The 24,036-nt window shown below is 34.6% G+C and overlaps 1 protein-coding gene across 3 annotated transcripts in view; it reads right to left on the bottom strand.

Moving 5' to 3' along the window:
• LOC149535566 (structural maintenance of chromosomes protein 5-like) overlaps positions 1 to 21,748 on the bottom strand; it is a 237,544-nt gene extending 215,796 nt beyond the window's left edge. For all 3 annotated transcript variants that reach the window (XR_016357992.1, XR_016357993.1, XM_089807140.1), the window contains exons 1-4: positions 21,306 to 21,748; positions 15,815 to 15,992; positions 15,506 to 15,659; positions 7,010 to 7,083 (exon numbers count right to left, since the gene is read on the bottom strand). Coding sequence is in view for 1 of the 3 variants with exons in the window: in XM_089807140.1 (XP_089663266.1) it covers positions 7,010 to 7,083; positions 15,506 to 15,659; positions 15,815 to 15,992; positions 21,306 to 21,424 (525 nt within the window). In the remaining 2 variants the exon portion in view is untranslated. The remainder of the gene's footprint in view (positions 1 to 7,009; positions 7,084 to 15,505; positions 15,660 to 15,814; positions 15,993 to 21,305) is intronic.
• Between the last annotated feature and the right edge of the window lie 2,288 nt (positions 21,749 to 24,036).

Genomic DNA, 24,036 nt, shown 5'->3' with positions numbered 1-24,036 from the left:
CCCTAATCAGGGTACTATCATAGGGCCACACAGATCAATGTGAATAAGTTCAAGTACAATTTTTTATTTATGTTCACTATATGGAAAAAATCCTACATGGAATAGATATAGTCGGAAGGATCGTTTAAGAGGGAGCCCCTCATTCAAGTGCCCAACCCCCCCCATTCATATAGAGTAGGAGCATAGATATGAAGGGGGACCGCCTATATAGAATATAAGGGGTGTGGTGCAAAATGCCTGGATGTCCTTTCTCGAGGGCATAACTGCCCTAAACCCATATATAGACAGGGGGCCCAACCCAATTGAACGATATCCATAGCCGCCCCCCCGACATATATATATATATATGACATGCACCTTGACCAATTAATGGCATCTTACCATATAGCCGAACTCGCGAGCTCTTGTCCACCCCAGCTTGTTGGGTTATCATTCTCATTGGGAGATAGAGGCGGGCGGGGGAGAAACATTGTACTCGAGCCTGCCTATCTAGAAATCAATCAATGTCAAAACTATGTGCCCATAGGGGGTTGCTACATACAGGAGCTCATAGGACCAAGCATCGAGGAGCAGAAGCAACCATTGAGCAGCTCGAATTCTATGAAATAAGGGGGGATAATTGAAAGTCTCTACTCGTTATGGCGACGAGAACATACATACCAATAAGTCAAGACAGACTTTTGGGAAGCGGTTGATTGAGCACACGAAACATTCATTCCGAGGTCTCGGAAACATTCTTGTTTATAGCTGCAGGAGCATTCTTGTTTATAGCTGCGGCAACTTTCTTAGATAAGGGTTTTCTCTTTAACGGTCATGGGGTATATATATATATATATAATTTATTTTTTATTTATATATATATATATATATATATATATATATATATATATATATATATATATATATATATATATATATATATATATATATATTGCCCTATCTATTCTAGTATCTTATCTTTATACAGTTGAGCCCTCTACAACTCTACATTTGGCTTCTCTCTCCACAGACAAGGGGACAAGGGGGGCTACCGATCTTCATGACCAGCAACTACCACTAAGAATGAGGTACCCATACGACGAGGGACAACTATGATATGGCTATGGTTATGGCAATTGAGTACAGTACCATCCATCCTAGCATAGCATAGCATAAATTACCATCCTAGCATACATATTAACGCTTTGTTCGTTATTCTAGCAGGCAGTTCTAGTTATAGTTGGACCAAGGGAGGAATAGGATTTTGAACGGGGGGGCCCTGCATGCATGGACGTTGCTTGCTTCATCATGCCCCTACCATTTCTATAGGGCCGCATCAGCCCTACCATTTCTACCCTTACCTCCTCCCACCCACAGTTTCTTATCAGTGTTCCCGCCCCCTAGAAGATATAGTTGCCAGAAAGTTTCTATACGTAACATGGGTAGGAACACCTACTATTTATAAGCGGTTTCAGCAAGTGGGGGGCTGCATTTGCACTAGTGTACCCCCTACTATTTCCTTTGGAGTTCTTTCCTAAAGCACATTCTTTGCAAGTCCCAACATGTTCAGATTTTAGATTAGATAAGCCAGTCACAATCTCTTCTAAAGAGGGTAGGGCACGAAAATGGAGTTGTATTAACCTTGTGTGCCAAATTCCATTAGTTTTGGAAACTTCATGATTTAATGCTTGGTTTTGAGTATTACAAAGTTTATATAAACTTCTATCTCTCACTCCTATAGTAATTGCATTCTTAATGTTAGAATTTTTAAACCAAGATAGAACATTACCTTCTAGAAAGATGACACAGTACCCTTGGTCAGCGAGGCCAAAAATGGAGACCAAAATTCCTCTTAATGCCTACACAAATAATACATATGTTAGTTGTAGGGTAACTTTGGTTTTCAATTGTATTGAACAGGTCCCAATTCCTTTCACTAGATAGGTGGAGTCATCCCCTATTGTAACTTCTTCAGTTAAGTGTCCTTCAAAAGTTTCAAACTGATCTCTAAATCCAATTATATGTCAAGATGCTCCACTATCTATTATCCAAGTACTCTTGGTGACATTTAGTTCACTTGATAGGCTAATAAGAATACTAAATTTTCAGCTTCCTTGACTTCAGCTATAGAGGCATGAGTTTTGTTTCTCTCCGGGCAGTAAATGTGAGTGTGTCTGAATTATCACACTTGTAGCATTATATTTTAGACATGTCTCTTCTCTTGAAGGTTTGTTTAGGATTATTTTTCCCCCTCTTTCGTTTGAAATTTCTTCTCTCCCTTTTATTGTTTGTGTTTGCATTTAGGGTTTTTATTTCTCCCTCTTTATTTAGACTTATCCCTCCCATAATTAATCTTGATTCTTCTTGAGTGCGGTCATTCTTAAGTTGGTCAAATTTAGGTAGTTCATGCGGTGCACTGATACCTTGAATAAAGGCTTCCCAAGAATTCAGTAACCCATTTAGTGTTATCAAGGATAATTCCGATAGTTGATCTTTTAATTTTGTAATTCTCATAAAGTATAATATAATTGTTTCCCCTTTATTCATCTTGATATGAAGAAGTAGTCGTTTCAAGGTAAGAAGCTTGCTTGTATTATTGATTTCATATGTGTTTTGAAGAGTCATGAATATTTGATAGGTGGTCTCCATTTTTGATATAATTGGTAGTAAATTATCCTTCACAACATCTACAATAATTTTCATGGCTTTGTTGTACTTGTTATGCCTTTTCCATATGGTCTTATCTGGTTCATTGTCTGGCATGGTTTTGTTTTCTTCCATATATGATTCTAATTTGAGTTCTCAAAGAATGATCATTATTCGAATTCTCCATAAAACAAAGTTTGATGCACCTTCAAGTTTGTCTTTGAATCTGACTCCGTTCACCATTGTTGCACTTTTGAAAGGATTTTTTTTGTGTAAGTTTGTAATTGGATAAAAAATTCAATATTTTATTTGAACTCTATCAGTTTGGCTCTAATACCATGTTAAGGAATATGGTTCAGAAACAGAGTGTAATAATAATTTTATTATTTCAGTTTCAAACTGATCAAACGATAAGTCTGATATACTATGGATTTGAACTTGTAATTGCAGACCAGCTATTTTATCCTTTATTTCTTTACACTGGCTGTTGCTATTATTACTACTGATGAATGATATTCTTTTTAACTGAGAATATATTATTGCTATGAATTAACCTGTGATCACTGAGACTGATAATATGATATCACAGAGATAATAATATTAGTGTTGTATGATACTTTCCCAGTAGCGATATCATCTTACATATATACACAATGAAGAGACACCCCATGTAGGGGCATGACACTATGATCTGCCTGAAACTGACAATGGTAATGCTGAATCTCACACTGATACCTGCAAAGTCCTAGTTAGCCCAAGGGGCCATGATGAAAAGGTCTAACGACGCATCAGTGAAAAAGGAGTCATTGCATGGGTTTACTGTTTATTAGTTGAACACATTGGATCAATGTAATTGAAGGTAATGGCATGATCTACATGTTGATAAGATGGGTGTCCGTGTCCAATAAGGTTGTTAGACATGATATCATGTGAGCTCAATATTAAGATCATAACATGGTGTCATGCTGATAAAGGTACTTGATATCTGCAGGCATTGATCATATCACTTGATCTTAAACAAACTTTCATCCTATTGTGAGCTGACTTGATGTTATATAGAAGATTGTTAAATCTTATCAATAAGATAGTTGCCCTTGATCCTTCAATTTATCAAGGAAATATGCAAAACTATCTATTTGAACTTCAAATTGTTATGTATAAAAAATAAATTATTAATAACTACCTTGAGGTGTTCAAGGTCTGCCACCCCCTTTTGACCACACATGTACTTTTTGGCTTTCTTCATTAAAAATGGGGACGTCATATTATAATTATATCACTGCTGGAGCATTTAGATATCATTATGCCAAGCTTTTTTCTTGAAATGTTCATGGCACTACTATCAATGCTGACTGCATAGCATCATTGGTTGTGAGTCCTAAAGATTAGGGGATTTTGTTAGTTACAATAGGATATATACAAACATATTCCTTGATAGATAGAATTGTTTACTTTGTTCTCTCTAGGATATGAGCATTGAGAGGAAAATTATTTTCAGGAACATGTCTATAGGGTATCATTTATGTACAAAGAGTTAGAAGGTTCCCAAACCACCTTCTTCTGGTATCCCAATTAGAGGTGCTTGGCAATTTTGCTCAAAAGGCTATTATTTTCAAGCTTGTTTTATGAATTGTCAACAGTATAACATAGACCAGAATTCTATAGAGTAAACATCAACGCGATGCAATAAGGAGAGATAGCTTAGATATGCAATAGGTGCTCATGCAATTTAAAGAATATATGCATGCATGTATATACATCAATATAGATAAGATTATATATTAAGAGAATTCAATGTCTTGTCTTTTATATGTCTTATAATGCATTCCTCGCACTTACTCTGACATAACATCTTCCTCATTCTTCCCCTAAATCTTTCATATATCTTCCACACTTTTTCTTGTATGTGTATAATTCATAAGATTCACACTCTTATCTTCCACTTTTCCCTTCCTTATACAACCTACATATGTTTTTTCATGGTGTGATTTCTTATATCCTTTCATAATAACTCTTACTAATCTTCTTCACATGCTTTATTAAGACATATTATGGTGTATTTAAGGCATATTTAAGTGGTACATAATCCATATATCAGTCCAGAAATGACCCTATTGTGGAACCTCACAACCTCCTATATCCTGCCATCAACAAGCCACAGTTCTCCAATATGAAAAAAAATGAAAACTGGGAAAAAAAAGTATATCAACACCAATAAAGCTTATAAAAGGAAATTGTAGAAAAGTTAAAATCTATGTTCCCCCGAGTTTCTGGGATGGGGACGGCGGGACGGGTTTTTGGGACTGCAAAAAATTTTGCTGATTTTAGGAACCGAGGGGGACGGCAAACGGGGACGGCTATATATATATATATATATTTTTTTTTTTTTTTTTTTTTTTTTTTAAAAATTTTTTTTTACATATATACATTACATTCAATGAAGACATGGATAAACCATGCCATTTAAACATCATAGAACCTTAACATACAAAATTTCAATAATCAAACTCAATGCTCAATATGCTATAATGCATTCATAATTTGGATTTATTGTAAATGTAGATGTAATATTAAAATAATAACATAAAAATTTAAAATATACCCAATAACATAATTTAGAATTCATTTTCAATAGCAACATGAATTATTTACCCACCTTCCAAATTGAAACACACTACTATCATTTAATTTTGAAACTACACTTTCAATTCATTATAAGTGGACTAATATTATTATTAATACAAAAAAGTCCTCTATACAATTCTGATCATGATATAGGTTTGTTACAGTAAGACAGTATCTTGATGCAACTTCAATATTCACCATGTCTTCCACAAAGGACCCAGATCAACCCAAAACCAACCTAGCACTGATGTATTGGCAGAAAATGACATAAGGATGCATGTTCTAGGACTATAATGCACTTTTCAGACTTTCCCAGCACCTTGCAAACAGTCTGTTGTATAATTCTGAGCATGTAGTGTGATTATAACAGCATATTAATTCCATGATTCTTAATGCAATGTTGTCAAATACTAATCGGAGGGCCCCAAATAGCAGGAATTAACTACCGAACTGTAATAAACATGTTAGGGTGAACTTAAAAGGAGGGACCCACTTTAAAATTAGAAGAAAAAAAATTATAAGTGCTAATAGTGTCTATAGAATCGGGGACGCCCAGCCATCCTGGGGACTTCCAAGGCGTCCCCAACCATCCCCGAGACGTACAGACGTCCCCAAAAAGAAATTCCCAAAGTCCCCAAGTTTCTAGGACGTTTCCTGGGAATTTTCAAAAAAGGGGGACGTTGTGGGGGGGGGTGCTTCCCATACCCGTCCCCCCATCCCCAAGATGTCCCTATTTCCGCAACATGGCCTTTTTGGGTGGGGACACGTCCCCGGGGAACGTAGGTTAAAACTAATCAAGAAAAAGTTAAATATTCATAATTTGTTTGTACATGGAAAAAACATGATAGAAAACATTGTTTGTTAAGAATGTTAGTGTTTAGTGTGTTAAACACCCGCTGTTTCATAAGCATTGACAATATATATTATACAAACTGTCATTCTGAAATAAGGAAACTTAAGCACATTCTATTTGTGTTAGACGATCTTCAGATCAAATCACATAACTTCCATTGCCTCCTGTAATCCCAAGTGTATCAAGTGCAATCACATTCTTCTTCTCCGATTCTCGACAATATACTATTAACATTGGTTAGTATCGGGTGTATATTCATCGCCAATCATATATAAAGGAGAATGGCAGTGCATTACTTCCATCGATTGATAATCGGGAGTTACCTTAACCAATAGTTATTATATTAAAGGGATTCCATTGGTTGTGATTAGCATATGTTAACAATTAGTTATGAACAAATACAATTAGTATATTATACATTGAGGCATGACCACGTAGGGGCATGCCCCTACTTGATCATGTTTCAATGTATATATATACAAGATTCATTTCTCTTTCTGCAGATCATATCAATAAACACGGCATACTGATTTCAGATAAGAATAGATATTATCACAGCAAGAATAATTAAGTCTGACATTATATAAAGAAGACACCAGTCTGCTATAACATAGAATACAGACTGAAACACTTTGATAAGTCTACACCAACTAAGATCTATTAAAACTTACATTGTTTATGTATGAAAAAAACATGTAAAGAATAAGATAACTCAGAAACTAGCATATATATTTTAATATGAAATTTACGGTAATAATAAGCAATCAAATAAATAATAGAATGATAAAGGGGTTCAAATTGCAAATTTGCAACAATACATGCATAACATCTAACAAATAAAAGGTTTGACTGAATATCATAAAAAGAAACCGCAATATTATACAAAGTGAGTTGAGATGCAATTACCTGTGTCAAATTTCCAACTTGAACATTGAATTTGTGAACAACACCTAGAATTTCCCTTTTTGGTACCAACTGCCCTATGAAACACAATAAACATTACTTAAATATATGAGGGATGCACCTTTCAAAACTGAAACACAACCATATCAATATATGTAAATAGTGTCAATGTTAAAGAAATAAAAAGATTATACTATAAGTAAAGGTCCATTGAATTCATATCAAAACTTGCGAGCTATTTAGGTATGGGTGAGAAGAACCAATACCAATTTTGTCACATAGTAAATGAAGTACCAATGCCAATTTGCCTTATAATAAACATAACTCCCAACAACAAAGGTGATCTGTATGGTAAAGTACGACATCAACACATTCTATTTTTTTACAAAGGAAAGAGAGAGGTCAATTGACCAGCTGGTTGAGGTCACTCTAGCAATGCGTGTGCCCCTCGCCTGATGAAGGGGGTAAAGGCCCCTCTCCGCAGCATGGCACTAACAATCCTTGACAAATGGGAGAGGCCTCTCACAACAAAGCATGGTTCAATTGAAAGCTGAACTTTTGATATTGTACCAATTCTGAACTCCTGTTTTTTTTATTAGTACTCTGCAAAATCAGCAAAGCCAACCTAAAACATTTTGAAGACTTGGTGCCATATGCAGTCATGATGATAGAAACAAGAAACAAGTACACACCATCCACGGCAAAAGAAAAGACAATTTATCAATTAAAATTTCAAACTTATTTTTTTAATCACAAATATAAAGTTGCTTTTATGACATCTGAACTGAACAACTAACAAATAAGTGAAGTCCAAGTTTTGGATACATTTACTGCCTAACAAGCAAAAGTCAAACCACCATTGTTCCCCCTCCTAACATGTGTGGGACACTATGAGTGCACACAGTCATAATGCATGCACACGCACTCTAAATGTTTGTCCACTTCAAAGGACTTTCTGAGATGGGTCAAGATCAAGTACACTAGATGATGCATTAATGAGATGGGTCAAGATCAAGTGACATGACCAAGGGTACAGAGATCAATTACCCCCATCAGCATAACACCAAACTATGATCCAGACTGTGAGCTCACATGATATCAAGTATGATACAAATTCAAGGCTTGGTTTTGATCTAGACACACCCATGGATCATACATGACTCCTCCATGAAAGAGAAAAACTTGTATGCATCCATCATACATGAAGGATATCCATTTCAATACCACCACTTCAGCATCCATCATACAATGATGAGATGATGAGGATAGAGGGCAACATGATCAAACAATCGTCAAGACAACATGAAGTATGATGAAGATATATAGTCACGTAGAAAGTTATATTGTAGCATCTATCCATCAATCATATATGAAGACAAATCTTTATTGCGATTAGTATCATATCAAGGAAGATAACAAAGATAGCAGAAACACCCGTTGTTATCACTGTGTAATGATACCCATCAAATGAAGAGGAGAAAACAGAATCATATGATCAAGCATCAATTAGCATGGATTCAATAAGCAAGTTGATGATTATCACGATCATAAAAGCAGCACTCAGCAAAATTGGTGATACCATGTAAAGGAGAATTCATAAAGCATAACAAACTGATAAGGATCAGTGATTTACTAATCAGATGATTAGCTATCCACTATACAATAATTATGCTTGACATTGCAAAGGAAGTGATTGAGACATACAAGTAGGACTTGAATGAAATAATAATTGATCATGGAGGGTAGCAATTCGAATAAATAACACAATATTAGAAAGATGTTATTCTGGTAATAAGCCAATTTGTTGTATGTTATGTAGAGGCAATTAAGGGAAAGGTATGTCTCTTAACAATCAAAGGGATCCAACCATTCGATTTACAAGATATTTAATGAGTATAAACCAATTCCAGGAAGACATGATCCAATATTTCCTATTATCTATTCATTGTTATTGGATTGCTCAAGTGAGCACTCGTCTTTGGCAAATCAGGTTGTATATACTTAAGAAAAGTATTTGGGATGGTGGTCCACCATCTTGCATTTTTCTAAAGACAAATCAGTCACAGCAATATGAGCACTATAAGCAATATTGGAGACTATTGCATAAGGTACAGATCAGAAACAGCACTAGAATCGCCATAAGTGATATTGAAGATAATTACAAACTTTAAAGACAGATCGGGAACAGCAAGATACATCATTGCTAAAAAGCAATAAAAGCAAACTTTAGCCTATTCCTTAGTGCCATGTCAGAGACATCTATCAGCAACATTAATTGCATAATTCATATTGTTGTAGCAGAAGCATATATATTATATAGCAGAGATCATCCTTGCATAAATCTCATCGACATATCAGAGATAGCAGTGATACTCTATCCTATTGATAAGTAATATATCATAAAGCATCATATAATAAGTAGTATCAATTGTCTATCATAATCTATCATTCTTAACATTAAAATAAAATCAATTAACATTGTTCCATAAAGCATCACATTTTAAGTATATCAATTGTAAATCATAATCTATCATTCTTACATTAAATAGCATCAGTTATCATCGTTCAAGTGTTATAGAGGAAATTAAAGTCTTTTTGGAAAGAAGTCTATTGCAATTGATTTTGATGAGTTAATAGTCCTTTTCCTAAGAATTAACATACAGGGACATGGGACATTACAATGGAAGATCAATGACAAGTTCATTAATGTTAAATAAAAAAGACTTCTTTTATGTTAATATATGACAACTCTGTCACAATGACCTTCTATGGCCTTTAGGTACTAAAACCATTACACAATCAAAGTAAAAGCTTAAAATTTTAAATGCATCCCAAAAAGAAATTGAGAAAAAAACTAACTAAAACCACAAACATTGAATGCCAAGAAGAGCAGACTTTGATAAAGTACAGTTCATTCACGTTTCAGAATCTGGACAAGAAAATTTGAAGTTTTAACATATTCCTCAGTACAATTCAAAAAAAAATTAGTCACAAAACAATAAGCCACTCAAACAGATAGCAATCAAGGATTGAATAAACAAAAATCTCCACTCAATCAGAGTGCAAAGCAAATTATATGAAGAAAATGACACTACTTACGATATTATGAATTTATAATAAATATATGACTTAGAAATTTAGGTAGAATTGTTCTAAGTGATTGCAATCAGAATTTTGTAATTACTAATAGTAATAAATTCTATAAAAAGTACCATTAGACTCATCTTTATTAACTAAGCTCACGGCCACTGTCAAAATTACTTAGTACAGTTATATGAACACTTGCCAATTGTCCTAACTCTAAGTTCAATGGAAAGGTTGCTAACTGTTTGACAAAATACATTGAGTAATACTAATCTATCAATGATGGTGTGAAATTTTGATTGTTATGGCTGTTCTAAGTGATTGCAATCGGAATTTCTTTATAATAGATAGTATGCACGTTGTTTGACAAAATCTCTGCAAGCTAAAATCAGAAATATTTTAAGTTTGGAAGAAAAATTGTGGGAGGACTCCATTGCAGTATCACAGCTGGAAAACTTGTCAATGTGTAGGAAAGATAACATGGATTGGTGACCTGAATTCTTACCCAAGGAAGAAGATGTAGATCCTATCCAACAGACATTCATAGGAATATGAAAGGAAAAGTTGAACTATGAATGAGAGGCTGCCATAATTGTTGATCCATATCAGGAATTACTTAATAAAATCAAAGATCAAGTTTTTTTAATTTATTCTTGTTAAAACAAGGAATCCAATCAAAAAGGGTGTATTAACTACATAAGAAGATCAAGGAAGAGGGGAAGAAGAAAATGTTCTTAGAAAAGTTAGAGCTAGAGTCTTCAATGGCAAAGACCAAACTCTACTCCAAAACATTTCCTTACAACCAACAAATTAAGAGTGCTCACTATTCAAAATTTGAGCAGAGTTGTCAAATTTGAGAAACATATATATTCGATTTACAGGATTAACATTGTCATGGAGCATCTTCTCAAGCAGAATGTTGTCATTTGAACTTGCTGCAATTCTCAAACCAGCAACTGATGTTAAGCAAAATTCTTGTCATTTGCATGTTCATGATCATTTGACTAAGCATGCCAGAATTGTAATCAAACTATATGGATGAAAGATGATATTGGTAAAGTACGACATCAACAAATTCTATTTCAGAAATATTCTAAGTTTGGGAGAAAAATTGTGCAAGGACTCTGCAGTGGTATCAGAGCTGGAAAACTTGTCAACCTGTAGGAAAGAAAACATGGATTGGTGACCTGAATTCTTACCCAAGGAAGAAGATGTAGATCCTATCCAACAGATATTCATAAGAAGATGAAAAGAAAAGACAAACTATGAATGAGAGGCCACCATTATTGTTGGTCCATATCAGGAATTAATTAATAAATTCAAAGATCAAGCTTTTTTTAATGACTTCTTGTAAAAGCAAGGAATCCAAACAAAAAGGGCCGTATTAACTACATAAGAAGATCAAGGAAGAGGGGAAGAAGAAAATGTTTTTAGGAAAGTTAGAGCTAGTATCTTCAATGGAAAAGACAAAACTCTATTCCAAAACATTTCCTCACAACCAACAAATTAAGAGTGCTCATTGTACAAAATTTGAGCAGAGTTATCAAATTCGAGAAGCATATAAGTTTGATTTACAGAAAAACATTGTCAAATAGCATGTGCTCAAGCAGAATGTTGTGTTTGAACTTGCTGCAATTCTCAAACCAGAAACTGATGTTAAGCGGAATTCTTGTCATTTGCATGTTTATTATCATTTCATTAAGCATGCTAGAATTGGAATCAAACTATATGGATGAAACATGAAGATATCACAAAGGACAAGACATTACAGGTCGATTTCATCACTCCTTGCATCATTAAGACAGAAAGACCTCTAAGCACTTTGGGTAGACATAAAGATAAATCCAAACATTATGACATGGGATTTGATGAGACAACCTGTTATGGCATTAAAATTACTTAGGGTCAGCCTTGCATGATGTGTGATCTAGCGTTTCTAAATATCGAATATGTCAAGGAGCAAAGAGTTGAGAAGAAGTTGGGAGGAAAGAATTCATAATAGTGATAAAGATATGAGTGTCACCAGAAAATTTCAAAGCGAAGTTCACATGGATATCAGAGTAAAGCAGCATTAGCATGGGGTGACAATAACAAAATATAAGATCTAAGTGTGGTTCTGAACTATGAGTTCGTGCCCAGTGGTTCAGTTAAGGAACTAAAAAAAATTGTTTCCAGTTGTATAGAAAGACTGCCAGCTATTTGAGAAAAAACCTCAAGTAATCTATGAATGATGATATGAATTTATGATGAATATGATTAAGAAATCTAATTGCAGTTGTTCTAAAAAAAATGTAATCAGAATTCCTTCATTGTAGATTATATTGAAAGTGTCTCACCATAAGTCCGCAAGTTAAAATCAGAAAAATCTTGCAGAGGCAATTTACAAAAACTTAAGTAGATACAGATGCCTAAATCTAAGAACCAAAAGAGCCCTTTTATTATGATCACCTTTGAGCCAGCATACCTTCGTTATGCCAATTCTTTTCTAGAATATAAATACCTATATACTAAAGTCAAAAGCAATGCTGAGAAGTTTAATATGTTCCTCCCAAAAGAAATTAAAAAGGCTGAGATTGATGAAGGCTCAAACAGTCTCTGGATTTGGACCAAAAAGCAAATCATACTCTATCTATCAATTATAACTATCATTTACTGGGATCCTTCCACAAATGCCATCTTCCCATGAATTCAATAACCTATCCATTGTCTATTCTGATTATGGCTTCTAAAAAGTAGCAGAAGTGGATTAAAAGAAAGCAGGAATCAGTTCCAGGTTTTAATATTTTGTAATTAATAAATTTCCAAATGCATTTTTGATGACCATTGTAAATAATTGCAAATATTTGAATTGAAATATAATGTGATATTTGTGCCAGTTTGCAAGATAATTTTGAATGCATGCATTGGTATATGTTTTGTTTTGGAATCATAAAGTCATTCAAATCAAACATGTAAATTTAGAAATCAGAACTTAAGGTTTCCATGCCAAGCATTTGACAAAATGTCAAAAGGTCAAAATTGAGTTTTTGAGTTTTCAAGGGTAGAACCAAGGGAGTTCTGACACTAACTGAGATTAAAAAAACATTTTCCAAGCAGCGCCCCATGAAGAGAGGTGCGCTGTGCAGAGTGGGGGGACATCAGTACCTCTCATTCATAGGTATAAGAAGTGCAATTCATTTATGGAGATCATCAATAAAAACAATGAGAAATATAAAAATATTCAATTCAGAAACACTCAGCAATACATCAATCCAGGAGATCAACAGACTATTGGTTCAGATTATAAACCATTCTGACGTTCAATACATTTATTAATTTCTTATGTGTTTGGTTGACGACAAATGCTAACCAGTCATAGAAACAATCATGTGAGGGTGAGGAAGGAGATGCATTTCGGAGAACTGATATAGGGTCCCTGCTATGTAGCCCACCCCAAGTTGAGTGGAATTGTCTTGGTTGGAGGCTCCTGCTACTTACAGCCAAAAGGTCAAGTTGTCTTGCTTGGGTGCTCCGTGCCCTTTAACTTAGTTGTGGATGGTCTCGGACACCCTTTGCGGTATCATCTCCATTCCCCATGATGGTTGGTTGTGAAAAGTGAAATAAACAATCATATAAGGAATGGAAGGAAATATGTTAGGGTAAGGCAGTAGGCATAGGTTCCCCCAAATTAAGAAGCCCACCTCAAGGGATGGAATCATCATAGAATGTGCCTGCCACTTGTGGGTCAAGAAGAGAGTTGTCTTGGTCAGACATTGTGTGCTCTTGGGCTTAATTGGGTTGAACAGTCTTTCTCTATGACCCAGGTTCCCTCGAATCAAGTAGCCCACCCCAAGGGATGGAATCATCACGGGAAGTTCCTGGCACCTGCCGCTTGTGGGCCAAGAAGCGGACTGTCTTGGTCAGGTGCTGCACACTCTTGGGCTTAATTGAGCTGAACAGTAACTGGGTAGCCAACCTCTGTCGACTTCCTCTCCAAACCCTCAATATGATTAAGTATGGGAAACGGAACCATGGATGGTTATTGCATGATTCATCTAAATAAGATAAGATGATTATCATTATGTGTGCATGTGATTGTTAATTAGATCCCTAACCCTAATAGTATTAATTGCTCATATGCAGTATACTTCAACTGTTGTCTAACATCATTGCAGGTACTAAACCAAAATTTATGTTGTGTTGTACCTTAATGGGTTATATTTCTTATTTTTATTAAGCTTGTGATTCTTGGGCGAATTTTAGGGCAATCCCAAAAAGGTGACATTACATGAGTGCAGGCATTTGCTAATGAAGTGAAGGATGCCCAGATCAGTGGCTCTTCTTTCCTAAGTATTGGGGTGTTTGCTAGGCATGGAGTCGTTCCCTGTCTCCGCTAGGCAAATGAAATACTAATCACCTGTTCTTCCTGCTGAGAGATTTATATCAGAATTCCTTGTGCTAGACAACTTCTTCATTAAAGGTCAAATTGCCACAGCAGATCTTGGGAGAAAGGTCTTTCCTGTATATATTCAAGCTCTATTATTCTGCTAATTAAGAGGATAGTTTAACTTTATACATGTATGGTTTGCTGTTGATTAATTGAAGTTCTTATGCAACTTACGTGAAAAAACTTAGTCTCCAAAAAGAGTATATCTTCTTTGCATTTTCAATGCATGAAAGTACATGTTTTTCACACTTGGTAAGAAACTGCACATTCAATCTATCAAACAATCTGTTGTTCCAAAAAGGCAAGATTACATGAATGTAGCCATTTGCTAATGAAGTGAAGGATGCCCAGATCAGTGGCTCTTCTTTCCTGAATATTTGGGTGTTTGGTAGGCATGGGGTCATTCCCTGTCTATGCTAGGCAAATGAAATACTAATCAGCTGTTCTTCTTGCTGAGAGATTTATATCAGAATTCCTTGGCTAGATGACAACTTCATTGAAGGTCAAATTGATACAGCAGATCTTGAGAGAAAGGTCTTTCCTGTGTATATATTCAAGCTCTATTATTCTGCTAAGAGGACAGCTTGAACTTTATACATGCATGGTTTACTGTTCATTAATTGAAGTTCTTATGCAACTTAAAGAACTAAGTCTCTAACCAGAGTGTATCTTCTTTGCATTTTCAATGCATGAAAGTATATGTTTTTCACGCTTGTTAAACTTAAATACACTCTGAAACTGCACATTCAGTCTATCAAACAATCTGTTCCAAAAAGGCAAAAATTTTGGAAGAGGTCATAGGGAAGTTTAAATATTAATAAACAGTTATATTCAACATAAGAATGTGCTTGCAGAATTTGCCAACACTATCTTCTGGTACAAAGACAAGTTCAATAATAGTAAATGTAACAAAATTGTTTTACTTACCATGGACAAATATGCAATTATAACCCATAAACAGTGATTAAACCCAAAAACATTTATCATACCACTGAGCAGCCACTCAGATTTATTCTCTCTGTCCATTTTCCTCATAATGGTGATGGTTTCCCCTTCTCTACTACCCCGCAAGGAAATTTTTATCCACCCTGACTCTTCTCCTCGTTTCACATAATCACCAATACTGGACGCTCTTCCAAGTAACTGCACCAACAACAAGCATCTAAAACCACTTGAACTTTATAACAATAATAACACAACCACAAATGAAGCATGTATTCATCATGTAAACGCTAAATGCACTCTTGGCATAAGTCGACTTTGTTGCAAAATTGAAAGTAAAATATCAACACGCAAACCTGGGGTTCTCCAGCAAGGCCTAATGCAATTGCACATACTAGAGAGCTTTTTCCTGTTCCATTTGGCCCAATCACAAGATTAAGACGGGGTCCTGGCTTAGATACCAGATAGCTATATGTCATGAAGTTGTGAATCTCAATTTCGACTATGTTGCCCGGTAAATAATCATCTTTTCCTCTGATTAACAACCACCAAACATCAAAGGACAAAATATAACTTAGCTTCACAAGTTGCCTAGCTAAAAATCGTAGAAAAACACATATCTAACTGTACTACTCATCACTTATAAAATTATAATTTACAGACAAAAAAGGCCAAGTCTAACTTGGATAGTGAGTGCTAATATTATATCAACTTTGCATTATGCACAAACAGAAAAAATAATTATAATAACCCTCTTCTTTTGTCCTTCCTACCACTTGATTGGTGCTGTTTATGTTATTTTCAACTTTTTATATACTCACAGTGTAGTATGTAAAAAGCTAATTAGCTTTAATACAAGTGTACTGAGCAATAAGATGTAATATTTGTCAAGCATATTAGTATTGGTGGCAAATACCCATTTATTTGTCTTAGTTTTTGAATTGCTTTATAAAGCTTGAGATTGTCAGCTTTATTAAGGCTGTCATCCAGTAGCATTGTGGCATGTAAGTTGGGAAGCATTTGAAGCTGATATGTCATAACAAGGGGAACATTACAAAAGACAAACTATTTACTGTTAAGTTTTGCCCAGAAAATAAAGATAAATAGAAATAAGCGAGAACAAAATAGATACAAGAGACACACAAGATTATCCTAGGAAAACTCGTCCTCTTGAAGGGAAAAACCCAGCCACACAACAAAATATCACTTTATTGATAATGAAAATGTTCAAGTGTGCAATGCTTTTCGCTTGATGCGATATTTATAACAAATAAAGAAACTCTTCACATTACCACTGAAGGTCCCTTCAATTTCCCAAAACATGACTTCATATTCCAAATGCATGCCTCTATGAATGATGTTGATGTTTTGTAGCTTTACTCGGATAAATTACATCAAGATATGTATATATGTATGTATACATACATACATACATACATACATACATACATATATATATACATATAGAGAGAGAGAGAGAGAGAGTCTAATTATGATAATGAACAGACATGTCCCATCTATTCTCTCACTCTCTTATAAATATAAAGGGGGGCTGCAGTTGGAAAACACATACCAACTACATGGCAGTGCTTAGTACATTTGCAGCGATGCTAGAAAACCAACATGGTATCAGAGCCAAGCTGTAAATAGAGACTGCAAAGAAACCAACATTCACACACAGGCCATTATATATGAAGTTACGGCACAAATGACTCTTTTACTCCAAATTGAGAATCTGCAATTTGTTGCTTGAAAGTAAAGGAAAGTTGATCAAAGCTTGTACCTTGAGATCTGTAGATGGTACGTGGATAAAAGGATGGGATTCAACTTGTGCATCTTATAAAACATTGTTAACACATACACCACCACCATGGAAAGTCTGGTTAAGAGACAAGGTTAAAAGCAACTGAGGACGACATTAGGAGCAACACTTGTGTCAATCGGCCCCATACTTAATACAGTTAAAAATAACAATACTCCACCATGGTAGTTAAAAGGCAATCGGGTTCTATGTAATCAAAGGTGGCAACCCATTATAATTTTCCTTACCATACAAGAATGAATCATGTTCAAAAGGAAATTCATATCTGAAAGGTGACAGAGAATGACTGAAAATATATATATAAGACATTACCCGCGAAAGCAGAAAATATCATCAAAGGGTGAATAGGATCTCACAGCCGAAAGGCATATTATAAGATTTATAAGCAAAACATACATTTATAATTTCCAATATACTTTGCGTCAGCAACAAGTAAGTGAATATGTAAGTCACACCATTTAGTTGTGAGTAACAGTAATTATAGGAATATTTTGCCTATATAGTTAAGAGGTAAGTATTAATTGTTTATTTCTTATGAGAAATTAGTGAATATAGATTGGGGAAGTTGGTTGAAAATATAGATTCAATATAGAAGATGGAATCTATGCATATTTGTTTAAAGTATATATTTAAATTAGATATGTGTCTATATTATATTGGAATAATTTTATATTATTATTTATAATTATTACTGTCCTTGAATATGATATTAGTCTCCCTCTTATTTTTTATGCATATAAGAGCTATTTGCCTTGATCTCTCTCTCCCAGGATGTTCTTGCAAGAAGAGGGAGATTGATATTAGGAGGGAGTCCTAACATTTCATTAGAGGCAACCTTGAAAGAGAGAGAGCAGATAGAGGATATGATTCAGTCAACTTTTGGTGATCTCGGTCTTATTGATTCAAAGGGAGTAAACCATGTTGAGATGGATTCCCAAGTGATCAATAAATTGTAGCAATCAAGAGGATTGTGATTCATGAATATACCTCGTGACTGTGATTTTAATGGGGCTACCCCCTGTGTACATCATGAGGAAGTGACGACTTCCAAATGATGTCACTTGTACTTGCAGAATTTATTGAAAGGTGACGATCTTACAATAACTTAATTTTCTATTACGATGGATATCTTACAATGTCTATGCAGATCATGATGGTTTATACTTTGCATGGTGGATGTTTATATGGTAAGCATTATGAGAATGCATGTGCACATATCTTATAAACAATTTTTTGAGTACATGGTGAATGTTATGCAAATAGATGTTCTGGAAGGCCATTACACAAAGTACTTGGTGAATATCATGCCACTTGATGTTCTAGAAGACCATTACTCACAGTACTTGGTGAATATCTTGCATCTCAACATTCTAGAAGGCCATTACTCAAATAGTATTTGGTGAATATCACTGATATTCTAGGAGACCAATACTTATGATATCAGATGTGATATCAAAAAAAATTGAGTAATTGGTGAATATCATGTATTCTAGGAGACTAATACTCATGATATCATATGTGATATCAAAACTTTTGAATACTTGGTGAATATTGAATGTCAATATTCTGGGAGACCAATACTCACAATATCAGATGTGATATCAAACTTTATTGAGTAATTGGTGAATAGCATATTTTGATATTTTGGAAGACCTATACTCATAATATCAAATGTGATATCAAAATGTTGAAAATCTTCTAATCGAAGATATTCTTATATTACATCGAGGTGATATATGGTCATGTGTTTATCCTCCCGAGCTAAGAGGGAGTGTTGATGTTTTGTAGCTTTACATACGAGGTATATATATAAACTTATATATATATATATATATGATAATGAACAGACATGTCCCTTCATGGGACATGTCTATTCTCCCACTCTCTTATAAAAATTAAGGGGAGGCTGCAGTTGGAAAACACATACCAAATACATGGCAGTGCTTAGTACATTTGCAGCAATCCCGGAAAACCAACACATGACACGACACATGTATTTATATTTAGTACTATATAAAAGGAGAATAACAAAACCCTCTCCCCAATAAGGTAACGTATGGTCCGAAATAAAACACTTTACTATACTTAATAATAATAGCTGCCTATATATCCAAGGATGTCTTCTAATTGTAATGGGAATAGTATGACCCGAACTCAAATCCCTCCAGTAAAAGAGCAGACCATAACTCCTGGGAACATGAAGTGAGATGGCAATGTGTTGATATTGAGATTTATTCAAGCATGACCCATGTTTATGTTTTACAAATTTAAAGAATCTTGCATCTTAAAATTCGGCAAGTAGATATCTCAAGTGAATAATACTGCTGATTTACACTGTAATCTGGTCTAAAAATAACAAAATGCTGTGATCAAGACAACTACTTTGTAGTTTTAATAGGCAATCCAAAATGATTCAACACAATGTAGATGGAGACTTATAATTTATCATAATTTAACTAGACAACAAATAACAATAATTACATATATATTCAGGAGAGAATCAGTATGTAAACTGGGAATCTTCACATAAAAAATTTGTAAAATTGTCTTTTGATGGTGCATTCTGTGGAAATTCTTGAAAATAATACTAGAGCTATATTTGAGGCCAGGGCAGCATTGAATGTCTTTGCGGTTGTAATAGCAGGTTCATGTAGTTGTGATGGTGAGTTGTAGCTGGGCAAATGACTAGCTTGTGCAGTGCATGGTATCTTTGTATTCTCCTCTAGCAAGGTGGTGTTTCGGGCATTAAAGGAATGATAGACAAGTGACAGATCCTATAAGGAAATACGTCATTTATTATAATAGGCTTGTGTCCATTTTCAATTGCCCATCGCATGCAGCTCTAGGATTTGTTAAGACTGTGCCCGGCAAGGATATATGGGTTTGCAGGGATCACCAGGATCTAAAGCCAACGGCCAGCAGGGTTTTGTTTACAAATTTTCTCAGTATGTTTCAGAGACCACCCAGAGGGTTTAGCTTCTTCAATTGTTTAAGTCCTGAGCAGTTTGAAAACCAGAATGAAATGAGATAATTGCAGGTGTAGGGTCTAAGAGCAAGCCTCCGGAAATATTGATGGTGTTGAAGATCAACTGCATCTTCTCCATCAAGAGGTCCAGCAGTTTAGGGCTTATTATTCAAATATGTGTAAAATAATGTTAAGGCTTATAGCCTTATAGTCATTCACAACAGAGAGCATTTGGAGGTGACAAGCAACCATATGATTCCGGTTTTCTGCGGCAGGTCGGTGCATTGGGATAAGAGCTGAACCGAACTGACTCACGGTGTTGGCATCGCCTGGCTGGACCCATCTGCTAAAAGCAGAGATAAAGTTCAGTGTTCTAATGTGGTAGCATAGCGGTAACGGTTGACGGGGGAGGTGCTGATACTTCAGGTGTAGCACGATGGGGTGGATGTTTATCATAGTGTATGCTTCACTCGATGATTTCTTCTCGATGATTTCTTCTTTCTTGTCTTTGATTTTGGATTCAATTCTTGGTTGTAGATTATACATTTGTCAGTTTTTGGATGTTCTGGACTTGGTCATCTATCTGTAAAATGATGTTTCGGTTGTATTTATGAAATGTAGTTTTAGTGCTCGAGCAGAGATCCCTCCAGATTATCTCAACTATTTAATGTGAAAATTATTAATTAACACCTACGCTAAAAATAAAAATGGACTTCATATTGCTCAGGCGTTCGTCAGCACCATATCAAGCTCAGTTTCTACAATCAGCTGCAACAACGAGAACTAATTGAAGGGTTTACGAAAAATTAAAAATGCAAACACAGAAGTCGATTTGATCTCGGAGTAAAGGTATGCAAGCTAAGCCTTATAAGAGTACAGAAGGAACGAAAACAAAGAAAGGCAAAAACGGAGCTACAGTATTATTGAGCTGGAAAATTGCAATTGTTTTGAATAATGAGCTAGAGTAGAGATAACAAAACCCTAATGAAGTACATATCTAGAAATTAAAGCAAATAAAGCAGAAACGGAATAGAAAGGAATAACTAAATGAATTACTTACCTTACAAAAAGCCTGGGGCGTTTGGACTGAAAAGCGTTGGGCATGATTTCGTCTGCCTGTGACTTGGATGAAGATGCTCCACCTTCACTGCAGTGCTTCCGAAGAGGAAATTCTCTCATTTGCCGGCCCTGGTCTATTTCCACCTCTATCGCTGCTACATAAATAAGGACTCTCGTAATACATTTAGTGTTGAACTGCCAGAAACTAAATTCACTGGATTTATAGAATTCAATTGTACAGCTAAGGAGAAGCTTCTTTCATTTGTGCGCCGCTATCGCGGAAAAGCCTAAACAGCCATTCCGGAACGTTGTTGTCAGGAACAAAAGTGCATTTCTTGCCTTCTGATTGGATTCGATCTTTCAGAATTTCGGTTTTTTAAATTAATATACTCTCTTAAACTGAAATGCGGTATTTTGTTGTTGTTTGCACAATAACTATCAGACAAAGATTCAATGAGTGGGGAAGATATGGATTGTTATTATTTTTAAAAACTTTGTCATTTTCCACCATAAATGGAATTGGGAAGGTGTGTTTTTTGGGTTTCTATTTTTAATGCTTTTGGTCTATATAATGGTGTTATTAGACAAAATGGTTTTGGATCTTCTATAGTGTTATCCTAATGTTTTATTCTATATAATTTTTTAAGAGTATTTCTAGACTTTTTCAAGAGGAGGGTTTCAATCATGGCAGATTTTTAACAACTTAAAGATCAAATGAATCAACTTTAAAGTTGTTATCATGTCGATCTTTGCTAAGTGTTTTGTCATGTTCACCTATTGTATTTACTATTGAATTGTCGTAATTAATTTTTTTATTAAATTATGTATTTCTAATGTAGTTATTATTCTTTATAACTTTGTCTTGATTCAAAAAAATCTAAAACTAAAAGTTTTGCTTTTAATTAAAATATTTTTATCTTATTTTAAAGATATTTAGAGGAAAGTCTTAGTTTACATATAATAAATAAATAAAGTATTAAAATAATTATTAATTCATATAAGAGAATTGACACCTCATAAAACAAGACCTCTCGTTGAGCTAGAGTCCTTGCCTTTTGCCAAAGCATATGGAAAAAATAAAAGTAGGGAAGTCCTAAGCTCATGTTGAAGGTGTTAGCCCCAATTGATAATGTTGTTAATGTATTTGAAAGAGTCATATAAGTTGTTATGTTGTCATTGATGTCAAGTCTTAATCAGTGAGACATTGTGCTAATTCAATAGAGTGTTATATCATCTGATTGATGAAGATGATTTGAAGAAAGTATAATGATGATGTAAGTGATGATAAGTGTAAGGTATTCAATTGGCACTTGAATGAGTTAGACTCTAACAATATAATGTCGGTTTGATTTTTACATGATTTGATTAAGTGTTGAAATCGTGTAAAAGAAACTTAAGTCTTGAGAAGAGAAGTTAGTTTGGTCAGTGAATGGAGAATCCTAGTATTAACCGAGCTACTTTAGTTGTCACTAAGCACATGATAAAGGAGTGAAGATTGTGCAGTATTATCTAAGCAAGATCAGTGTTAATCTAGACTATTATTGATCGAGCACATGTAAAGTTAACCAAGCAATGAAAAAGAAGAACAATTAGAAAATATGAGGCTAACATTTGGTAAAAATAAATATTATTTGAGAATTTTCAAGGATAAGGATTGAGTTAATTATGAGATCAACAGTGGGAGAAATTCAAAGAAGATCTGATGAAGGAGATTTGATGATTTAAATTGAAGCACAAATTTCAAGGTGAAGGTGTGTTACCTAAGTGTTTAGATTCAATGAATCTTGGTTGGATAAAGATCTAATGATTATGAATAAGCAAAAAAACCTAGAAGATTCTAGAGGAACAACAACAACAAATTTATTTAAAGAATGGACACGATGTTCATTATTGTTGATCAAGTTGAAGAAGAAGACTGATAGCCATAGGATAACAGAGAAAAACTGCATCATGAAGATCAAGCAAGAGAAGTGCTAAGTTGATGTGTAAATGAGTGGATCAGCCAGAAGGGATGAGAAGGAAGAAAGAGGAAAGAGATAGAATGCAACAAATATCTAAAAAAACAAGGTAGTGCTAAACCTAACAAATCATTTCACTATTTCATTCTAACCATTGTAGCAAAAAATCTCTTGACCGAGTGGACCTAACAATCTTATTTATAAATCCATTGTATGGTGACATTTTATTGAATGTTTTGTAAGCCCTTTAGAGAACACCACTCGATAGATGTTTCATGAAGTGATAAGGTCTAGATGGTCTTTGGTGAAAATCCTCTAACAAGGTCATATTAACAATGTATATGTAACATTTAACAAGGTAGGATCTTAATAGAGCTCACTTCAAAAGAGTGAAATTTTTGGGTTGTCAGTTCCCAAGTATTTTTTCCTTTAACAAGGTTTCCACATTAAATACATTTTTCAAACACGGTGTGGATGTTTATTGTTTTGCATGTTTACTATTTATTACTACAACTCAGCATATATACAGGAGTGTTTACTCTAATATATAGTATATGAAGTTAAAAGTATGTTGGTTGATTAAATTGAATATTATATCTAGATACCGAGCTAGTGAATTGAAAGTTAATGTAGTTTTGTAAAGGGTAGGGTATGCAAAGCTTACTAAGTCCACTAGTGGGTTAAAACACCATGTTGCATATGTTGATAAAGTGGCCAAGGAGAATGAGAAAGAGTATGAATAATTGATAGAAAAATACAAGCATGTTTTCAATG

This window comes from Cupressus sempervirens, chromosome 10, assembly GCF_028749045.1.
Source record: "Cupressus sempervirens isolate cs-2001-9-10 chromosome 10, ASM2874904v1, whole genome shotgun sequence".
Taxonomy (NCBI): domain Eukaryota; kingdom Viridiplantae; phylum Streptophyta; class Pinopsida; order Cupressales; family Cupressaceae; genus Cupressus; species Cupressus sempervirens.
The sequence above is the reverse complement of the archived record's forward strand: the minus strand, read 5'-3'. Positions and strand labels throughout refer to the sequence as shown.